The 18,026-nt window shown below is 46.3% G+C and overlaps 1 protein-coding gene across 3 annotated transcripts in view; it reads left to right on the plus strand.

Moving 5' to 3' along the window:
• GATA3 (GATA binding protein 3) overlaps nucleotides 1-15,986 on the plus strand; it is a 30,835-nt gene extending 14,849 nt beyond the window's left edge. For 2 of the 3 annotated variants that reach the window (XM_068560071.1, XM_068560060.1), the window contains exons 4-6: nucleotides 3,810-3,955; nucleotides 8,995-9,120; nucleotides 13,883-15,986. In XM_068560071.1, the coding sequence (XP_068416172.1) occupies nucleotides 3,810-3,955; nucleotides 8,995-9,120; nucleotides 13,883-14,167 (557 nt within the window). In that variant the 3' untranslated portion in view covers nucleotides 14,168-15,986. The remainder of the gene's footprint in view (nucleotides 1-3,809; nucleotides 3,956-8,994; nucleotides 9,121-13,882) is intronic. The other variant, XM_068560080.1, reaches the window with a different exon arrangement.
• The last annotated feature ends 2,040 nt before the right edge of the window (nucleotides 15,987-18,026 follow it).

Here is an 18,026-nt window from a genome sequence, read left to right on the forward strand (position 1 = left end):
AGGACTGTCTCTATTTAGTTGATATGTTTTAGCTAATCCAATTATTTTCAGACTGCTGCACGCGACAGTTGCATTGTTTATCCCGAGCCAGGAACTTTAATAGAGCCCGGATGCGGTTAGGCTGACAGAAAACTCAGACCTGCGTGTTCAATACATGAAAGTCGGCAGAGGGAGAGGGAGGTAGGCTCGCTGGTGGAGCCGAAGAGAAAGCAAGGGGAAGGGAGAACAGGGCAGGAAAGTGGCCTGGCTGCCTCGGCGAGCAGAGGGTCCCCGGGAAGCAGGGTACAGATCTGCTCACAAAAGCGGGGGCGGGGTGCAGGGGGCTCGATCCAGGCTCCGAGGCTGATGGCAGTAAGAGAACAACCTGTCCATTTTGAAGTCGGGGTGGGATTTTTTTGGGGAAGTTCTCTTTTCTGGTAGGGCTGAAAAGTTGGGGGCCAGATTGTGGTCTCTGAGGCTGGGGTGGCGGTTTGTGTAGGGAGGGGACAGAGTGACTTTTCCAAATGCCTCTCGTCCTCTGCCCTCATTTCCGCATTTGATCTCTCCCCCTCCGTCCACACCTTCTGCCTTCGGGTTTGTCTGGCTTTTCTGTCTCTTCCCTGGAGACTGGGACATTTGGGGAGGGGTGAGGGCGAGGGCTGCGGTTTCCCTAAACCAGAACCAGGGGTACCTGTATACCTATTTTCTTTTATTTTTTTGGAGAGGAGAGGAGCCAGTTTAAATTTGGGTCTTGACTTCCTCCTCCTTATTCCTTTCTCACAGTCAAAAAAACCCAGAGCAACACACCTGGGCGGCGAGGGAGCTGGGACTTTCGGGAACGTGGAGCGTGTGGGGCAAGTGTCGAGGCTCCGTGAAGAGGGTGGAAGGAGTGGGAATTCCTGAGAAGGGGATTCTCTTGGTTTTAGTGGTTGCTGGTTGCTTTTCTTTTTTTTTTTTTCTTTAACCTCTTCTTTACTATCGTCTGAAGGAGGAGCCCAGAGAAGGGAGGGTTGTCGCATTTTGGAGAAACGGTTGAGCTGTGGTTTAGAGCACCTATTGCTTTTTTAACGCCCGGGCTGTCCGGGCTGAGATGTGTCTTTGCAAACAAGACACCAAGCCTTTTGTGTGTGTGTGGTTGGGGGGGGGGACCATTTCTTAGCTCCCCCCTCCCTCCGCGGTGGGCATCCAGCTCCCCCTTTTTCTCTGCAGCCTCCCCTACTCCTTCAGTCCAGCCCAGTTTCAGGATTTCAGTCGGAGGCCAAGGGGTGTTTGAAAATGGCTGTTGAGGGTTAGGAGGCCTCCCGGCGCTGTGGTTGTCACCTAAGAGCGAGGTGTCTGTCTGAGCAGCTCACAGCAGGCGGTGAGCGAGGAGAAAGAAAGCAGGAGACAGTCAGGGCCTCCATTAGGAAAACTGGTTGTTTGCTGAAGTCACAGATGAGAGGCAACAAGGAGAGGAAAAAAATAAAATAAAATAAGAAAAAGCCACGCAAGGCAATCGCAAACTTGCCGAGTGAATCAAGACAGAAAATTGCTCTAATGTGCAATTGCTGGAGAGGCAACTGTTGCTGGCTTTCAAGGTCCCTCGGAAAAGGAAGCTGTTATCCTCCCCACTGGCTGACAAAGGAAAGGAAATCAGACTAATCGTGTCAGGCAGGGAGATCCCCCGGCCCAGGTGCCCAGGAGCGGGGCAGTCCAGCCCGAGCTGCTGGGGATGGAGGGGATTTGGAGCCCGAGAAACCCCCCAGAGGTCTGGGACAAAACGGCTGGGAGCCCGAGGCCCCTGTCTGCGCAGGATGGGGAGCGTGCCAGGCCAGGCCAGTGTCCCCAGAAGAGGCTGACGTAGCGCCCACCGGGGGCACAAGGACTGCAGGGCCCTGGCTATGCCTGCGGCCACACCTCCTCACCCACTCGCCCTCTCCTCCTCCCCGTGCCTCTCCCACCTTCAGCAGCCCCATCCCGCAGGCTTTTGACCCCAAAGGAGAGGAATCTGGATGTGATTCAGCCCAGAGCCTACTCAGAGCTGCTGGGTGCCTAGCAAATGCTCCTGGCCCATGAGGGCCACGTTTCTGTGGATAATCTCAGGGGTTCTTGGAAGGCTCTCTGTAGACCCCGGGTTAAGAACCTTTTGGAATTTGGAGCAAGAAATTGAAATCTCTCAACTCCTTAACATTTTCTTTTTTTTTTTTTTTTGACAGCCTGTCCGTGGAGAAAAGCCCAGGCTCAGGGGTGTAAATTCCCTGCCACCCTCATACTTGGTCTGGGGGTTTCCTAAATCTGAGCAGGTCCCCGGGCCCTGGGCTGGCCTTGCCCTCCTCGTGGGGAGTCAAGATTCCCAAGCGTCCTGCCTGCGGGTTCCCTTCCTCCACCCTTCCTCCCTTCTTCCTGGTAGTTTGGGGTCAGCTGATTAACCTCTTAAAAAGACTGGTAGGGGCTCATCTTTCTCTCCTACCATCCCCAAGGCCCTTCCCAGCACCCTAAAGACCCTTTCCTGACTCCTCTTCTTGGGGGCACCAGCTCTGGTGAAGCCACTGGCCCTGCAGGGTCGGGGGCTCCTCCTGGGTCCCTCTCGGTTGGTAGTGAAGCTGGTGCGTCCTTGCCAGGAGAACGAGGCCCCCCAGGCGCGGGGCAAGTTCTCCCAGCAACCGTCCTGCTCTTCTTCCTCCCGAGGAAGTTGAGAAGAACTCTGCGAGCGAACTCCCCTCCTCCTAAAATGGTATCTGGAGGGATTCTTTCCCAGGGCTTTCCCTCTGGAGGTGGGTGCCGTCACTCTCCAGCCCCTGGAGTGAGTGCTGTTTCAACCCGGCCTGGCCGGTTTTTTGTTGATTTTGTTTGTTTGTTTTTTTTGGAAAAAGAGCAACTGCAGGCAAGTCTTGGTTAATGAGCCAACCCAAGGGCCTCCCCACTGCCCTCCCCGCATAAACCGGCCTCTTCTCCTGATCTTCTCCTCCCTCTGCCCCTCCCAACACGCCCCCTCGCTCTGTTTCCCTCCCTCCCCATCTCCAGCTTCCTTGCCCTCAGGATTGCTCTGCGTTTCCCTCCAACCTTCAGACTGGGGTCTCAGTGGCTGGAAAACCACCCAGAAAACCTTGGTTTTTTCTAGAGAGTAAAAAAGATGATGGGGGACTGAATGAGTGGACCCTGCTGGGTCTTCATCTATTCCTTGCCCGCCAGGGACATTTACAGTTTTATTGGAAGTAAAATCTAAGGCCCTCGGTGCTGGAATCAATCAGCCGATTGATCCATCTGTTCATCTGTTGATTATCTGTTTCTCTATCTACCTATCGATGAATCTCTCCTTTGGCCCCATCCTAATCTTCCTTATTTAATCAATCCGCGTAGACAGACCTGGTGACGATAGTGGATCATCTTTGTTTTCCTCTGAGGGAAGCGAATGGAATGTTGTGCTTTCGCCATCGTCTGGGGCTCAGGGTTTTCTCAGGGAACCGTTTCAAGTTGAAATTCGCCTTCCTCCTTGGCTCTGCCTGACCTTCGCCATCAAGTCAGGCAGGCCCAGGACGAGGTTCTGCTGCTACTGATTCCTGCGCTGTTTCTTGGGCTGAGAGCCGTGTGTGTGTGTGTGTGTGTGTGTGCGCGTGCGTGTGTGTGCGCGTGCGCGCGCGCGCGCACGGGGAATGGTTAGGCCATGAAAGGGTCACACAGTAACTCTTTTCAACTCAGGAGCCACCTTCAAGGAAGCTGGGAAAGTTCCCCAAAAGAGGAAAAAGAGATAGAGAAAAAGTTCTCCATTGAGCTTTCATTCCCTAATTCTGCTGGCAGCTTTTCTGTCTGTTTTCCTTCCATAAGTGACTTATGTGTGATCTTGCTTCCAGAAGGCAGGGAGTGTGTGAACTGCGGAGCAACGTCTACCCCACTGTGGCGTCGAGATGGAACAGGGCATTACCTGTGCAATGCCTGTGGGCTCTACCACAAGATGAACGGACAGAACCGGCCCCTCATCAAACCCAAGCGCAGGCTGGTGAGTTGTCCTTGGGAAGCACTGGCCCAACACTCTCCATCTTGTGTCTTTAACTTCCTCTCTTCAGGAAGAAGAGCTTTCTGCTGGAAACTGGCAGGACGGCTCAAAATCAGCTTGCTTGGGATAGTTTTCTTTTTTCTTCTTTGTTTTCTTTTTTTCAAATTAGATATACAGAAAGGTCCACCCCACCCCCCACCCCCGCCGCCTTTCTCTCCCCCTCCATGGTTCTTAAGTCACTTATCACATTTTTCAGGATGCTGACTTCTGGGTTATCAAATCTTAAATGTCTTCACTGATAGAATGATTGCTTTAACAGGACCACGGTGACTGATTTAAGATGCATTGATAGTCACGGTTTCACAGAGGAATGTAGTACGGGGATGGAGTGTCCCAGGTGCCACCCAGAACTTGTTTCTGAAGTCATACAAGTGGGCTCCTAAGAAGTAATTACAGTCTCAGGGTTGCCTTAGTGCCACGGGTGAGATCTCATGTGCCAGGGCTAATTAACTGAATTTCACAAACAGCAGCCGTTGGACTTAATGGACTTTTTCTTCTTCCTTGGTCTGAAGAATTGAGGAATTGCCACAGGTAATTCCTGTGGGGAAAACTGTGTGATTCCTGTCCTGCTTCTTGGTTTCCCCTAGTGTCTGGTCTTATTTTCCCTTTGAACTCCTGCCGGTCGGTCGGGTGATAGTTTCCTCTCTCCCCGCTCTTTGTCCCCTTCTTAAACCTCTTGACCCCTAGGAATACTTGAGAAAACCTGGCACTGGCAAGCATTTATAAGGAAAACGAGCCGGAGAGGTTCATTTGCAAACTTGTCTTTGGAATCTCAGGCCAGATTGAATAGCAAGTGTGTGTAACAGACGAATAAAAGCAGGCTTGGCAAATGATAACTGTAACCACAGTCAAGAGATCAAAATGCTTTTTGTGGTGATTCACCAAGTAGAGAGGGGAGGAGGGGAATTTCCCCATGCAAATTAATGGATGAAGTAGCATCCCTCAGATCCTAAGGTGGACCCTTCCCAAATCCTCTGCATCCTTTTTAAAGAATTATTTGTCTTCTCCATCAGATTTTAGTGCAAATCAACACCTTTCACACCCTCTTCAGAAGAAGGAAAATCTTTCTAGGGATGGCAGTGCCCACATGACTTTAATTTTTGGCAATCCTGGGTCTCTAGGCTTTATTCCTTCTCATCTTTGCCCCCTTCTCCAGCTCTCTCAACCTTCCCCCGACTTGTCCCCGTGCTCTTTGGTACTTTTTTTTTTTTTCCTTTCTCTCATGTGCAAAGCTGACTTCCTAGGAAAAAGCTGCCGGATATCTGAGCTCTGGAGATAACTCATAAACAACAACTCAGCTTCCCCAACCTAAACATCAAGATGTTTGAACGTATCAGAACAAGACGTGTTTGAAAAAAAAAAATGGCTGGAGGTGTTAGCACAGAATGAATATGATCGCACCACAAAGGAATGTTCTGAATCACTCAAAACCTGGTCTTAGGAAAAAAAAAAAAGAGAAAAAAAGAAAAGAAAAGAAAAACAAAAGAAAGAAAACTAACAACAAAAAACTTCTTGTTAAAATAAGTCATGGTACCATTATAATTGGACTTTTTTTTTTTTTTTTTTTTTTAAGGTAAAAGTAAAGAAGGAAAAAGAGAGCAGTAAAGTGTCAGACCCCGTAGTTGTCTGGTTGATGAGCAAGAATACGTTTGACATTTTCTTGGGGTTTCTTCTGTCTGGGTAGATTGTACAGGAGGGCTGGACTTGCATTTTACATGATTTTGTCTTCATTCACCTTTCATAAGAAATCTCTAGAACTCTGAGTAATAATTACTTTTAATTCTAGAGTTCCTTTGCTGTCACATGTGAGGCTGCCTTCTCTTTCTTACTCACCTCTTCTGGGTGTTTTTTTATTTTTAGTTCCATAGAATTCACATGCTCCAGAGAAACACTCGGGGCCCATTCAGGATATATATACTTATATTTTTAGCCCATAGATGTATTTGACTTCTGAATACCTAGAACTTTCTTTTTGTTCTTTCCTATATTTCCTGTCCCTCCTTCCCTGCTCTGTCTCTCCAGTTTGCTGCTTTTGCTCTGCACATTTGCAGACTTGCTGAAGACCACCCCGCCCGCCCCCTCTGTGTAGTTAGCTCTTCTATAGATGCATATCTAACACTGAATAAACTCGTGCAGGAAATAGAAGGGAAGACCCATAGAATTTTTTTCCTAGTGTTGCAAGATTTTCATAAGTCTCACAACTAGCTTGCTTTATTAATGTACTTTGTCTTCTGCTAGTGACCCAAACAGTGTGACTTTTAGAGGTCCTGTATAAATTCTCATAAAGTCTAAGCCTGTTTGGATTCATGTTACCTTCAATACACTGCAAAGGGCTGCACCATGAGCATGGTTATTTGGAACTCTTATTTTATCGGTTGGTATTATGCACTTGTACCATCCCTTCCCAGTTGTTGGGCTGGGAAATCCGGTACTTGAGTAGGTATTAGTCTATTATATCCAAGTGTTTCTTTTAAAGGGGGAAAACCAGTCCAGGGCTATAATAATAATCACATGATAATGGAATTGTCAAAATCCTTAAGCACCGATTTCATATATCGTTTTCCTCCCAAGAGTACACAAGAGCAACGGTTAAGTCTTAAATTATCATGTTTCATAAAGGCAGGTGGACCAGAGGCATATGGGATAAGAGGCAGCACTCTTGGACTGTGGTGAATTGTTTTCCAAATGGACAACTCAAAACTAGAACCTTCTCAGTTATGAGGGAGAAGGGCTGTTTTTCCCTTCTAGTTCCTCAGAACACAGAAACTAAGAATTACTGAAAACAAACAAACAACCGGAAAAAGCCACAGCTCTGCTATTTGAAGCTGTGGGAAGGGGCAGCCTCTCTGTGGAACAATTGAGTAGCTTTGAAAGGAAAGGAATCAGCTTGGTTCGTTCAGAATTGCCACTGGGTTTTCAATATCTGACCTCTTCGGCTTTTTGGCCCAACTTCTTGCTGGAGAAAATACTGATGGAAAAGCACGCCCTGATCCCTGTTCTTTTGTTCCGTGCTTTCATAACCATGCCAGAATTTTCTTTTTTTTTTTTTTTTAATTTTTATTTATTTATTTATTTATTTATTTATTTATTTATTTATTTAGGCTGTGTTGGGTCTTCGTTGCTGTGCAAGGGCTTTCTCCAGTTGCGACGAGCGGGGGCCGCTCTTCATCGCGGTGCGCGGGCCTCTCACTATCGCGGCCTCTCTTTGTTGCGGAGCACAGGCTCCAGACGCGCAGGCTCAGTAATTGTGGCTCACGGGCCCAGTTGCTCCGCGGCATGTGGGATCTTCCCAGACCAGGGCCCGAACCCGTGTGCCCTGCATCGGCAGGCAGACTCTCAACCACTGCGCCACCAGGGAAACCCCAGAATTTTCTTGATCACAGATAAAGACCAGCTGAATTCTTACTCCTTCTCTTGTCTTTGATAATATTTTTAAGTCCCAGGGACCGAAATAATTTTGCAGTTGAAATTTTCTTTTTATGTTGCAAGGGGATGGGAGGAGATGAGAGATACATGGTTACAAGTGACCCAACCTCATTTCCTTTCAAAAGTTTTCGAGCTGAAGTTTTCTTTTTTAACGTATGGACATAGGAAACAGTCCCCTTATACATTTAAGTGTGTCGAAAAGCGAAAGAAAAATCTCCCTTTTAAATGAAATGAAGGCAGTGACACAATCAAATAACGAAAATTCAGCTTGGGGCTGACACCTGACCTGTAACCATTTTGCTCTGTGAACAGCAGATAGGAAGCACCTACTTTCAAGAGGGTGAAATGAAATGAAGTTAGGAGCGGGGCCAGTGTTCCCGGTGGATTGCAAAATTCCTTGTTCCTCTCAGTTCGTCTCACTAACTGAAAGCCACCTAAAGGGGACGAAGATGGCTGTCCCCACGAGTGATCAAATCTGAAAACGTGGGCCGTGCACATTTAGGATGCCTGCAGATTGGCTGGGGTCTTGTTTCCTCAGGATGTCTGGCTTGGTGCTTTCTCCGTGGCCCATCCTGTGTGTGCCAGCCACACACGCGCAGACGTTCTCTCATTCTGTCAGCACTCTGCCCTCCTTATCATCCAGCGTTTCTTTTTTTTTTTTTTTCTAATGTAAGGGCTTGGGTGCTCTTATAGCTACTTTATTTATTTATTTATTTATTTTTGACTGTGTTGGGTCTTCGGTTCGTGCGAGGGCTTTCTCTAGTTGCGGCAAGCGGGGGCCACTCCTCATCGCGGTGCGGGGACCGCTCTTCATCGCGGTGCGCGGGCCTTTCACTATCGCGGCCCCTCCCGTTGCGGGGCACAGGCTCCAGACACGCAGGCTCAGTAGTTGTGGCTCACGGGCCCAGCTGCTCCGCGGCATGTGGGATCTTCCCAGACCAGGGCTCGAACCCGTTTCCCCTGCATTAGCAGGCAGGTTCTCAACCACTGCGCCACCAGGGAAGCCCCCAGCATTTCTTTATTTGGGATCTAGAAAGCGCTTTTGATGCTTGGGTTTGTTCTTTCTTGGCTGTTGGTCTATTGTGATGACCAGTATCCTTGTTGAGAACTGCTTTTCTGGGCAGTTGCTCTTGAAAAAGACCTCCTGTAGGCCTGGCGAAGGATGCCACTGAGAGCCTGGTACCCAAACCAGTCTGGTTAATTCAAAATTGCTACCCATAAAAATGAAACATCTGGCAAACTTTGTGGGGGAGGGAGGGAGGGGGGCTCGTTATGTCGGTGAGGTGGTGTCTGCTTTCTCATCCTCCCGAATCCTTCCCCAGGGGACAGCGGGCTCTGTGCTGACCACCGGACTATGGTCTGACCTGCTCCTATGCCAGTGGATTGGCTGTATTTTTCTTCTTGATGCAGCTTCTGGGGATCTTTATTACTTTCATGTGGGCCACTTGCTAGTTTTGATTTCAATGATAATTTTTTTTAAGTCGGTCTCCGTAGTTCTGCAAACCCATTTAACATTTGTTTTGATTTTTATCCTCCCCTCTCTTCCCGCTCCCCAGTCAGCAGCAAGAAGGGCAGGTACGTCCTGTGCAAACTGTCAAACCACAACTACGACTCTCTGGAGAAGAAATGCCAATGGAGACCCTGTCTGCAATGCCTGCGGGCTGTACTACAAGCTGCACAATGTAAGTGTCCCGGGCACCACCGCCCCCTTCCCCCGACCCCGAATGGCCCCCTTCGGATGATGCCCTGTGCACAGCTTCCCCCTTCCCTGGTCCCCTTTCTGATTTTTTTTAAAAAAATTTTATTGGAGTATAGTTGATTTACAATGTTGTGTTAGTTTCAGGTGTACAGCAAAAGTTCAGTTATACATATATTATATCTATTCTTTTTCAGATTCTTTATCCATCTAGGTTATTACAGAATACTGAGTAGAGTTCCCTGTGCTCTACAGTAGGTCCTTGTTGGTTATCCATTTGAATCGCCCAATGACAAGGCTCAGAAAAGGCATCGCAATAGGACCCAGCGTAGGAAAGGACTCGGCACAGCGTAGCCTTGCTGAGATTGAAGGCTTTAAAGCAGATGACCCAGCCCCTTAGTTTGTATTGGAAACAGTACACGTGGTGGACCTGGTCTGGGTTTTTAAGGGGAGAAAAATCTTTCTCTTGGAAAAACCAAAGTCACCAGTCATATTTTGATGTTTCCTTGACTTTTAAACATTTTGCAAAAAAAAAAAAAAAAAAAAAAAATAGAGAATGAGCCAGAGAGTGAAGAGAAAGGTAAATAGGATTGTAATGCACGGCGCAAGAGTTCAGGGCGATTCAGTTACTGAGGGGTAAAGAGGCTTGGTGAATTTTAAAAGGATTCTCTGAATAAAAGATACGAGATGAAATGGCTGAGAGATTTCATCTGCTGACTTTGTCCTCACCAGGAGAACTCTTGCAAAGCAGCCGACGGAGGTTATCCTTACCAGGGAAAGGAATGCTTTTCTCCTTCTAGATCACATTAGCAGAATGATAATTGTCAGTCAGTCACATGGGTTTGGCTGTGTCATTTTTAATCTTTCAATTTGGGGGTCCTCCCATTTTGCAATATGTTTACCTTTAAAAAAAATTTCAGCTACTTTTTTTTTTTTTTCCCTGCAGCAACTCTGGCTGACAGGCCATGACCCTTATGAGGCCAGAAGTTTATGTTGATCCCAGAGAAAGAATTTTCTCTCTGTCTGTATGTCTCTGTCTGTCTTTCCCTGTCTCTCTCACATCATCTCTCTGGCTCTGTCTGGTTCTCCTGGAGTCTCTTGACCAGTCTGATTTTGGTAATGTCTGGGAGTGAATGAGGAAAGGCGGAGGGCTTTGCTCAGAACCATTCTGGCAGTCAACGCATCTTACCCAGAAACACCTGGGAATTGGGGAGGAAGCTTTTTTGGTTAGAGTTTTTGAATCACAGGAGAACTTCCCAGGGTGACCCCAGCAATCTAGTCCTTTTGTGCTTCTCGGGAATGAGTTGATTTGGTTCCCGGGGACCCCCGTAACACTCACCTCCCTGCCCGTATGCCGTCCGCTCTCGAGAGGAGGGGCCTGGCGCTGACGGAACTGGGGTCTTACTACAATCCATCGCTTCTCTCCCACACATCCTCAGACTGTGGTCTGTGTACATTTATCAGCAATGAAACCCCAGACCTGTTTTCACTTTGGGGAATTTCCTTGCTCACTGCCGTGGAGAGAAGCAGATTTGTGATTAAAATCTGGACGATTTGGGGCCTTAGGGTTTATGAGCTACCCAGTGGTTGGTACAGCCGATAAAGTGATTTTGGGGTTGTAATGTATGGTTTTGCAAAGAACTTTCATGTTACTTGATTACATTTGAGCCTCAAAGAGTCCCATGATGTAGACAGGGCAGAAATTATTTTGATTTCCCTTTTACTTGGATAAATGATGACTCAGAGAAGTAAGGAACATGGCTGATGAAGGAGAAGGGCCAGGATGGATTTCTGAATTGCGAAAGGCCTTGCAGGGAGATCAGTAACCTCAGGACTAATAGGGAGGAGAGGAGAGTAAGCACCTTCTCATTTTAGAATATACCAAAGTTCTGTTCAAAGTAATGAATTGCGTGTGTATATATACTTCTTTCCTGTTTCCACAGAAGTATAGGAATTATGAGAAATGAACCAGCTGTAAATTTCTTTGACTACCCAGCCACAGTGAGATAGGCTGTCAGTTGTGTCCAATCTAAAAAAATATCTATTTCTGAAGAATACGAATTTCTCATTAAATCAAAGACAGGTCAAGGAACCTTCTTCACTCCTCACTCCCACCCTATTCTTTTTTTTTTTTTTTTAATTTATTTTTGGCTGTGCTGGGTCTTCGTTTCTGTGCGAGGGCTTTCTCTAGTTGCGGCAAGCAGGGGCCACTCTTCATCACGGTGCGCGGGCCTCTCACCGTCGCGGCCTCTCTTGTTGCAGAGCACAGGCTCCAGACGCGCAGGCTCAGTAATTGTGGTTCACGGGGCCTAGTTGCTCTGCGGCATGTGAGATCTTCCCAGACCAGGGCTCGAACCCGTGTCCCCTGCATTGGCAGGCAGATTCTCAACCACTGCGCCACCAGGAAAGCCCCCACCCTATTCTTAATTAGCTCCCGACTTCACGGTCGGGCCCCAGTGGCTGGGAGGTAGAAGCGTGCTCATCCACCAGAGTGGTTCTTCTGCCTTCTTTGGTTTAGTAAGAATTCACAGAAGGAGGCGGATTTGTTGTGTATTTAACAATAAGAGATAATAATCTATTAACATTCTCCTCTTGTTGTGTTTTGTTCTGCCCATCGAGATACCATGCACGACCTAAGTTAGTTCCTGTCTTCTTATCTAGGTGTGTAGATAACTACCTATCTCAGTATCAGTGTTGGGACTAGTTATCTGGCTTTGTGTGGCTATCTGTGTAACTAGATATTATATTTAGATACCTGGCTCTGTATATCTAGGTATCAGCGTAAAGAGCCGTGTGTCTAGGCAGTATCTTGGGGGAGATTCGATGTGACAGTAGATTCCTATCGCCTCTGTAGCTGCATCTTTATCTTGATTATGACTTTGAGGAAGGAACCCTGAGATGTTCTTTGGGCAACAACCTTTTAGGTCCTCTATCGTCACTCACGTGGCCTTCCTGCACAAGGGGGAAAGCAGGTGTCAGTCCCACGGAGTGGTTCTGTACCCGTCTCCAGGTGACCAGCTCAGGCCCAGGAAGCTGTGGGTTTGCTGCTCCCAGTAGCGTTGTCGGAGCCTGGCCTTCTTGGCTGCTAGATTCTCTCTTCCTTAACTATCTCCTTCTAGCTTTTGGAGCAAACAGGCAGATCCTAGAGCCGTGAAATCTCCTCTTCCTCCACCCTTGAGGACCCTGGAGGAAGTTGTTTGTTCCCCAAGGAGTCAGGAGCGACTGAGACCCTGACCTTCCCTCTTTGAGTCCCTTTGCCCATTTCCCCAGAAACATGGCCAGATGTGCCGTTGGTTTGCTCTGCGGGGCAGATGGCCGCTATTGAGGTCAATCTGATTCTGACTCCTCGTGGGGAATGATCTCAGTTTGCTTTGTCAAGTCCCCTCTCTTGATTCTTCTCCCCATCCCCCTAAAACAAATGTGTATTCAAAACAAAACACATGAGGCTTATCAGAAAGAGAGTGATGGTCTGCCGCCCCGGAGACGGAAGACTGGCGCTTGCCTCTGTCTCTTTACTCAACTTCAGGCCTGGTCTTTGATTTTTAGGAGGAGAGTACTTTCAGGCTAGCACAGGGCTTTGTACCCCATAAGTGGATATTAAATTCTTGTGGATTGGTTGTTTCGCTGTTTGTCTAGGAAAAAGCGGATAGTCAGGACCAGGTAGAAATTGCAACTTTCAATCATCACAGTTGCTGTGGCCTGGGCAGGAGCTTATGTTTTGGAAAGACACTTTGTCTTAAATTATGACCCCAGAACTTATACATTTCAGGGGAAGATTTTACAGCACCTCTTGTTTCGAAAAGTTCGTTAGAAGAGAGACAACCAGACATTACTTTGAAGAGGGAAGCGGTCCTAGCTTCTCAAGGCAGAGACAAACGCTTAAGATCGGTTGCCTTGCAGTACTTGCAAAGTCCTAACACAGATTTTGGACCAGTAGACAAGATATTATTTCCCCCTTGAAAATCCCTCTGTTGCCTCCATGCTCATGAGATAGTCTAAGGTCATTCTAATGGAAGAAGACAAGTTATTATATTATATTTTATTTTATTTTAAAAATCTATCTATTTATTTATTTATTTTTGGCTGTGTTGGGTCTTCGTTTCTGTGCGAGGGCTTTCTCCAGTTGCGGCAAGCGGGGGCCGCTCTTCATCGCGGTGCGCGGGCCTCTCACTGTCGCGGCCTCTCTTGTTGCGGAGCACAGGCTCCAGACGCGCAGGCTCAGTAGTTGTGGCTCACGGGCCCAGTTGCTCCGCGGCATGTGGGATCTTCCCAGACCAGGGCTCGAACCCGTGTCCCCTGCATTAGCAGGCAGATTCTCAACCACTGCACCACCAGGGAAGCCCAAGTTATTATATTTTAGTTAGCAGAGAAATACAACCATCTTGGGTGGGTCTCTAGAATATGGTCCTTGGAGACAGAAAGTTCCCTGAGGCAAACTTTCCCCCAAATGACTGGTGCAGATGAACATAATGAATAAGCCCTGCTTGGAACACCTTACGTGTGGCCTCCTGGTTTCTGAAATTGATAGAGGCTGACAGACCCCCACTGCAGAACCCTAGCCTGCGGGACCCTGGGTCCCTGGGAAGGAGGCAGGAAGCTGGGGAGGAAGGGGCCCCCTGAAAGCAGATCCCTGATCTGGGGCAGTCAGAGGAACCCGGGTTGGGGTGTGAAAGTCTGCAGTATTTCAGAGCCAGCCAAATAAAGTAAAAAAAAAAAAAAAAAAAAAAAAAAAATTGATCTCTGTTTAGATTAACAGACCCCTGACTATGAAGAAGGAAGGCATCCAGACCAGAAACCGAAAAATGTCTAGCAAATCCAAAAAGTGCAAAAAGGTGCACGACACGCTGGAGGACTTCCCCAAGAGCAGCTCGTTCAACCCCGCCGCCCTCTCCAGACACATGTCTTCCCTCAGTCACATCTCACCCTTCAGCCACTCCAGCCACATGCTGACCACACCCACGCCGATGCACCCGCCCTCCAGCCTCTCCTTCGGACCTCACCACCCTTCCAGTATGGTCACCGCCATGGGTTAGGGTCCCTGCTCGATGCTCAAAGGTCTCCAGGCGAGAGTCCCTCCAGCCCCTTCTACGTGCATTTTCGCAGGAGCAGTATTGTGAAACCGAAACCCGATGGATCTACACGTTTTTGCAGGCAGAAAGCAACACGATGTTTGCCACTTGGACAGAGGAACCCACTGTGGTGTCTGTGTTCTCACTCCCTGAATCTGGATACCATTTGTGAATAAGCCATTCAGACTCACATTCCCTATTGAACAGGGTCTCTCTAGTGCTGTGAAAAAACAAAAAAATCGCTAAACATTGCAGATAACTTACAGTGTAAGAAATACTGTACATTGGAAGAAGAAGACTTTATCGCCTCTGTCAGGAAGGCACGAAGGACGCCATGCATCTTAAGGACGATGGGAGAAAATAAAGTGTGGAAATTAAGAAGAAACTAGCTCTGATATCCAAATGGACAAACTGCCAGTTTTGTTTCCTTTTCCTGGTCACAGTTTGATGCATTAAAAGAAAAAAAAAAAAAAAAAAAAAGGAGAAAAAAAAAGAAAAATGTTGTAGGCGAAATCATTCGTTCAAAGCTGTGGGCCTCTGCGTAGGAAGTTCTATCACTCCGGGCAACGCGTTACACTCCCAGGTTGCCGTGGAGGGTTCGGTTAGACTCTCCCAGGCCTCCATGCTTTGTGAACAAGTCCCTGTAATTGTCGTTTGTATGTATAATTCAAAGCACCAAAATAAGAGAAGTTGTAGATTTATTTCATCATATTATACAGACTGAATTGTTGTACAAATTTATTTCCTGCTAGTGTTAAGAACTGCTTTTTTTGTGTGTGTTTCCTTCTCTCTCAATTTTTGGTTGAATAAACTAGATGACGTTCAGTTGACCTAAGGCGGTTTTGCTCCACAGGGCTGATTTTGTTTTTCCTTTTTGTTTCTCCATGATATTTATTAAATAGCTTCTAAGGGTACAAGAGCATCTGTCCTTTGTCACTTCTCCGGCAGCCTGTGCTATGAGGGTAGCAGTGTATGAGCTACCCGCGTGCATGTCAGCGGCTCAGGCCCGCCAGCCCGGGTTCTGAGAGCAACCTGGCTGAATGTTAGCACCTGTTGTGTTCTGTGTTAGTGATCACTGCCTTTCATGCAGTCTGTTGGAATAATAATATAAAAAGATAATAAAGTTAAAAGATTTAAAAACAACCACATAACATGGTATCAAGGGTGGTGGCCAAGCTCTTCTAAAATCTGGTAGCTCTAGCTAATTGAAGCAAAAGGAGTTTAAACAAAGCAAAACAAAATAACGAAGCCCAAACTTGTTCAGTTACTCACTAGGAGATACGGCAAACCCCAGATAGTCAACATCAATTCATTTGGGAAACTGGGGATCTTTGGGGCTCATGGGATGCAGCCCAGAGGAAGCCATCCCCAGGCTGGAGTAAGTTCTGTGGTCCTCTCTGAGCCGCCGTTCCCTCCTCCTTGTCTAGCCTCAGGGAGACGATCTTCTAGCAGGAGAAACAGGAAGATTTCCTCGTTGGGATTCTTGGGTATATTTGCAGTTGATGGATCTCTGCAAGATGGAAAGGAGCTGGCTTCACGTCTGTTTTGCTTTTCTACTGTTGAATAACACCACAGTGAAGGGTTGATTGGAATGTTTGCGAAACATGAAATAACCATTTTGTAACCTACGCTGTATAGTTTCCTTTTTCTCTGTTGACAGAATGTGTAACGCTGGCACACATTTGAAAAATCTCTGTTAATCGCCTCTCTGCTTTCTTAGCAAATATTTCAAGCCTAAAGCTCAATGTTGAAATAAAGAAGTAGAGGATTACTGAGATGCAAATGAAGATCTGACTGGCTCCTAATTCGGATGTGGTTTCCGGTTACTGGTGAAACACCCAAGGCAGTGGTCGTCTGTTGCCATCTTAAACTTGGGCGCTGTCATTGGAGAGTTCCAATGTTTCGGGATTTGCCACTTTTTCCCTTCATACTGATTTGAGTGAATGCCCTTTCACCTTAAGAACAGGAGTTCAAATTCTTGACATTCTTGGGGGTAGGAGAAGGGCGGGCAGGGGTGGGGGGCACACGTAGCAAAATCCCAAACTCAACACTCCAGCTACATTTTGTTTTAGGTGCTATAGCGATAGTGGCACATTTGATTGTATTCCTGCCTCAGACAAATGTCATTTTATCATTCTGTACATGGATTTTACATTCTAAGATATTTTTGGAAGATGATGCAAAAGATTTTAAGAAACTATGTACTATTCTCCAGTTTCTCCTTTCGAATGTTATCATGTGTTTTCATGGCTTCAGTAGTTTTGTTCTTTCTTTTTTTCTTCACTTAAAAAAGACACTAGGACAGCGACAGGAGAGAGGGTTTCCTCTAGAAAAACAGAACAAGATTGTAGATCTAAAATGCTGCTCCAATAATCTTGAGTAAATTGTACTCCTAATTAATTTTCCATCTCTTCTGCCTCGCTTTTGAAATAGCTGCGTTTAGCACATCCACGGGAATATATGTGAAGATTTGGATTATTCCTTAAAAACATTTTAAAAGCCAACATAATAGAAAAAAAACAAACTACATAGTTGTTGAACAGTTTTGCCATTTATGAACTCCTCTCATATCTAACAGTGGATGTTCATGATGTAAAAATTCTGAATGCAAACACTTCTTTTATTGATTCGACAAATACCTGTTGAGGATCTAGGTTGAAGTCCATTTAAAAACTTTTTTTTTTTTTTGATTAAAAAAAAAACAGATTAGGAAATAGAGAAACCAAGGTTCCAGTGTCTCAGTCTGGTGACATTTACAGGTTATTCCCCTTTGAAAAGAACGACGTGAACTTTGGCGAGGTTGGGCCCCTGGGTTGGTCTCCATGCAGGCAGAAGGTGTGACACAAGTGGGGACACTCAGAACCTGCCTTCTGAGAGCAATGTCTATTTTCTAAACCTTTTTAAGCGTTTAGAATTATTTTTAAAGCTGACTCCTCATCACAGGACATCATTTTAGTATTTCCTAAGTCTAGAAACTGTGAAAGGAGCAAATTCTTCCCAGGTAATGCATGTCGGATCCGAATTCAGTGAAACACCTGTTCACAAAATTCAAACTCAGAAACTCAAATGCCATCCATTTCCCACATCTGATATGTTCTTCACAATGGTGAATTGTCCCCCTGACCTTTCGAAGATTTAGAAGCATTGTGATTCCACGTTCTCCTGTGTACTATCCCCCTGTCTTCAACCCCAAATCCACCCCAAATCCTAAAACCATTTTTGTGATCCTTCCTGGACAGCAGGCATTACTGACTCCTCTGTAGAGAAATTCCCTTCCATTTCCAAGGTAAGCAGAGATTGAAGAATTTTTTTTAATTAAAAATTTAAAAATCACAAAAAGGTGCAAAGAAAACATTTGAACGATACCATTTTATCGTTTTATCCACAGAGCATAAATTTTAACCATGATCCAAAATAGCTGAGTAATACACCAACCCCTTTTGGCACTTTCAAATGAAATGAACTTCTGAAAAACATTTTCATTTTCGCTTATTCCATCTTGCTCATATTGGTGTGAACACACCCTCAGACTGGGACTTGTCTGCACTTCTTTGCAAAAACCCAATAAAGGGAAAACCCCAGAATTCAGAGAAATTCACTGATCATCTGAAATGTCTGACCACCACTGTCTTAGGAGTCTGGGAACTTGGGTTTTTATTCCTGGCTGTGCCACTAACAAACAGGGTTATCTGAGGAGTTTTGTTTGATTTCTCTGGGGGTGGGCTCTTTACATCATTAGAAGACATGTTGTCTAAGACCCATGTGAGAAGAAAAATGCCATGATTCCATTGGATTTTTAAACTTTTTTTGGAGAACATCCTTT

The sequence above is a fragment of the Eschrichtius robustus genome, chromosome 1 (assembly GCF_028021215.1).
Source record: "Eschrichtius robustus isolate mEscRob2 chromosome 1, mEscRob2.pri, whole genome shotgun sequence".
Taxonomy (NCBI): Eukaryota; Metazoa; Chordata; class Mammalia; order Artiodactyla; family Eschrichtiidae; genus Eschrichtius; species Eschrichtius robustus.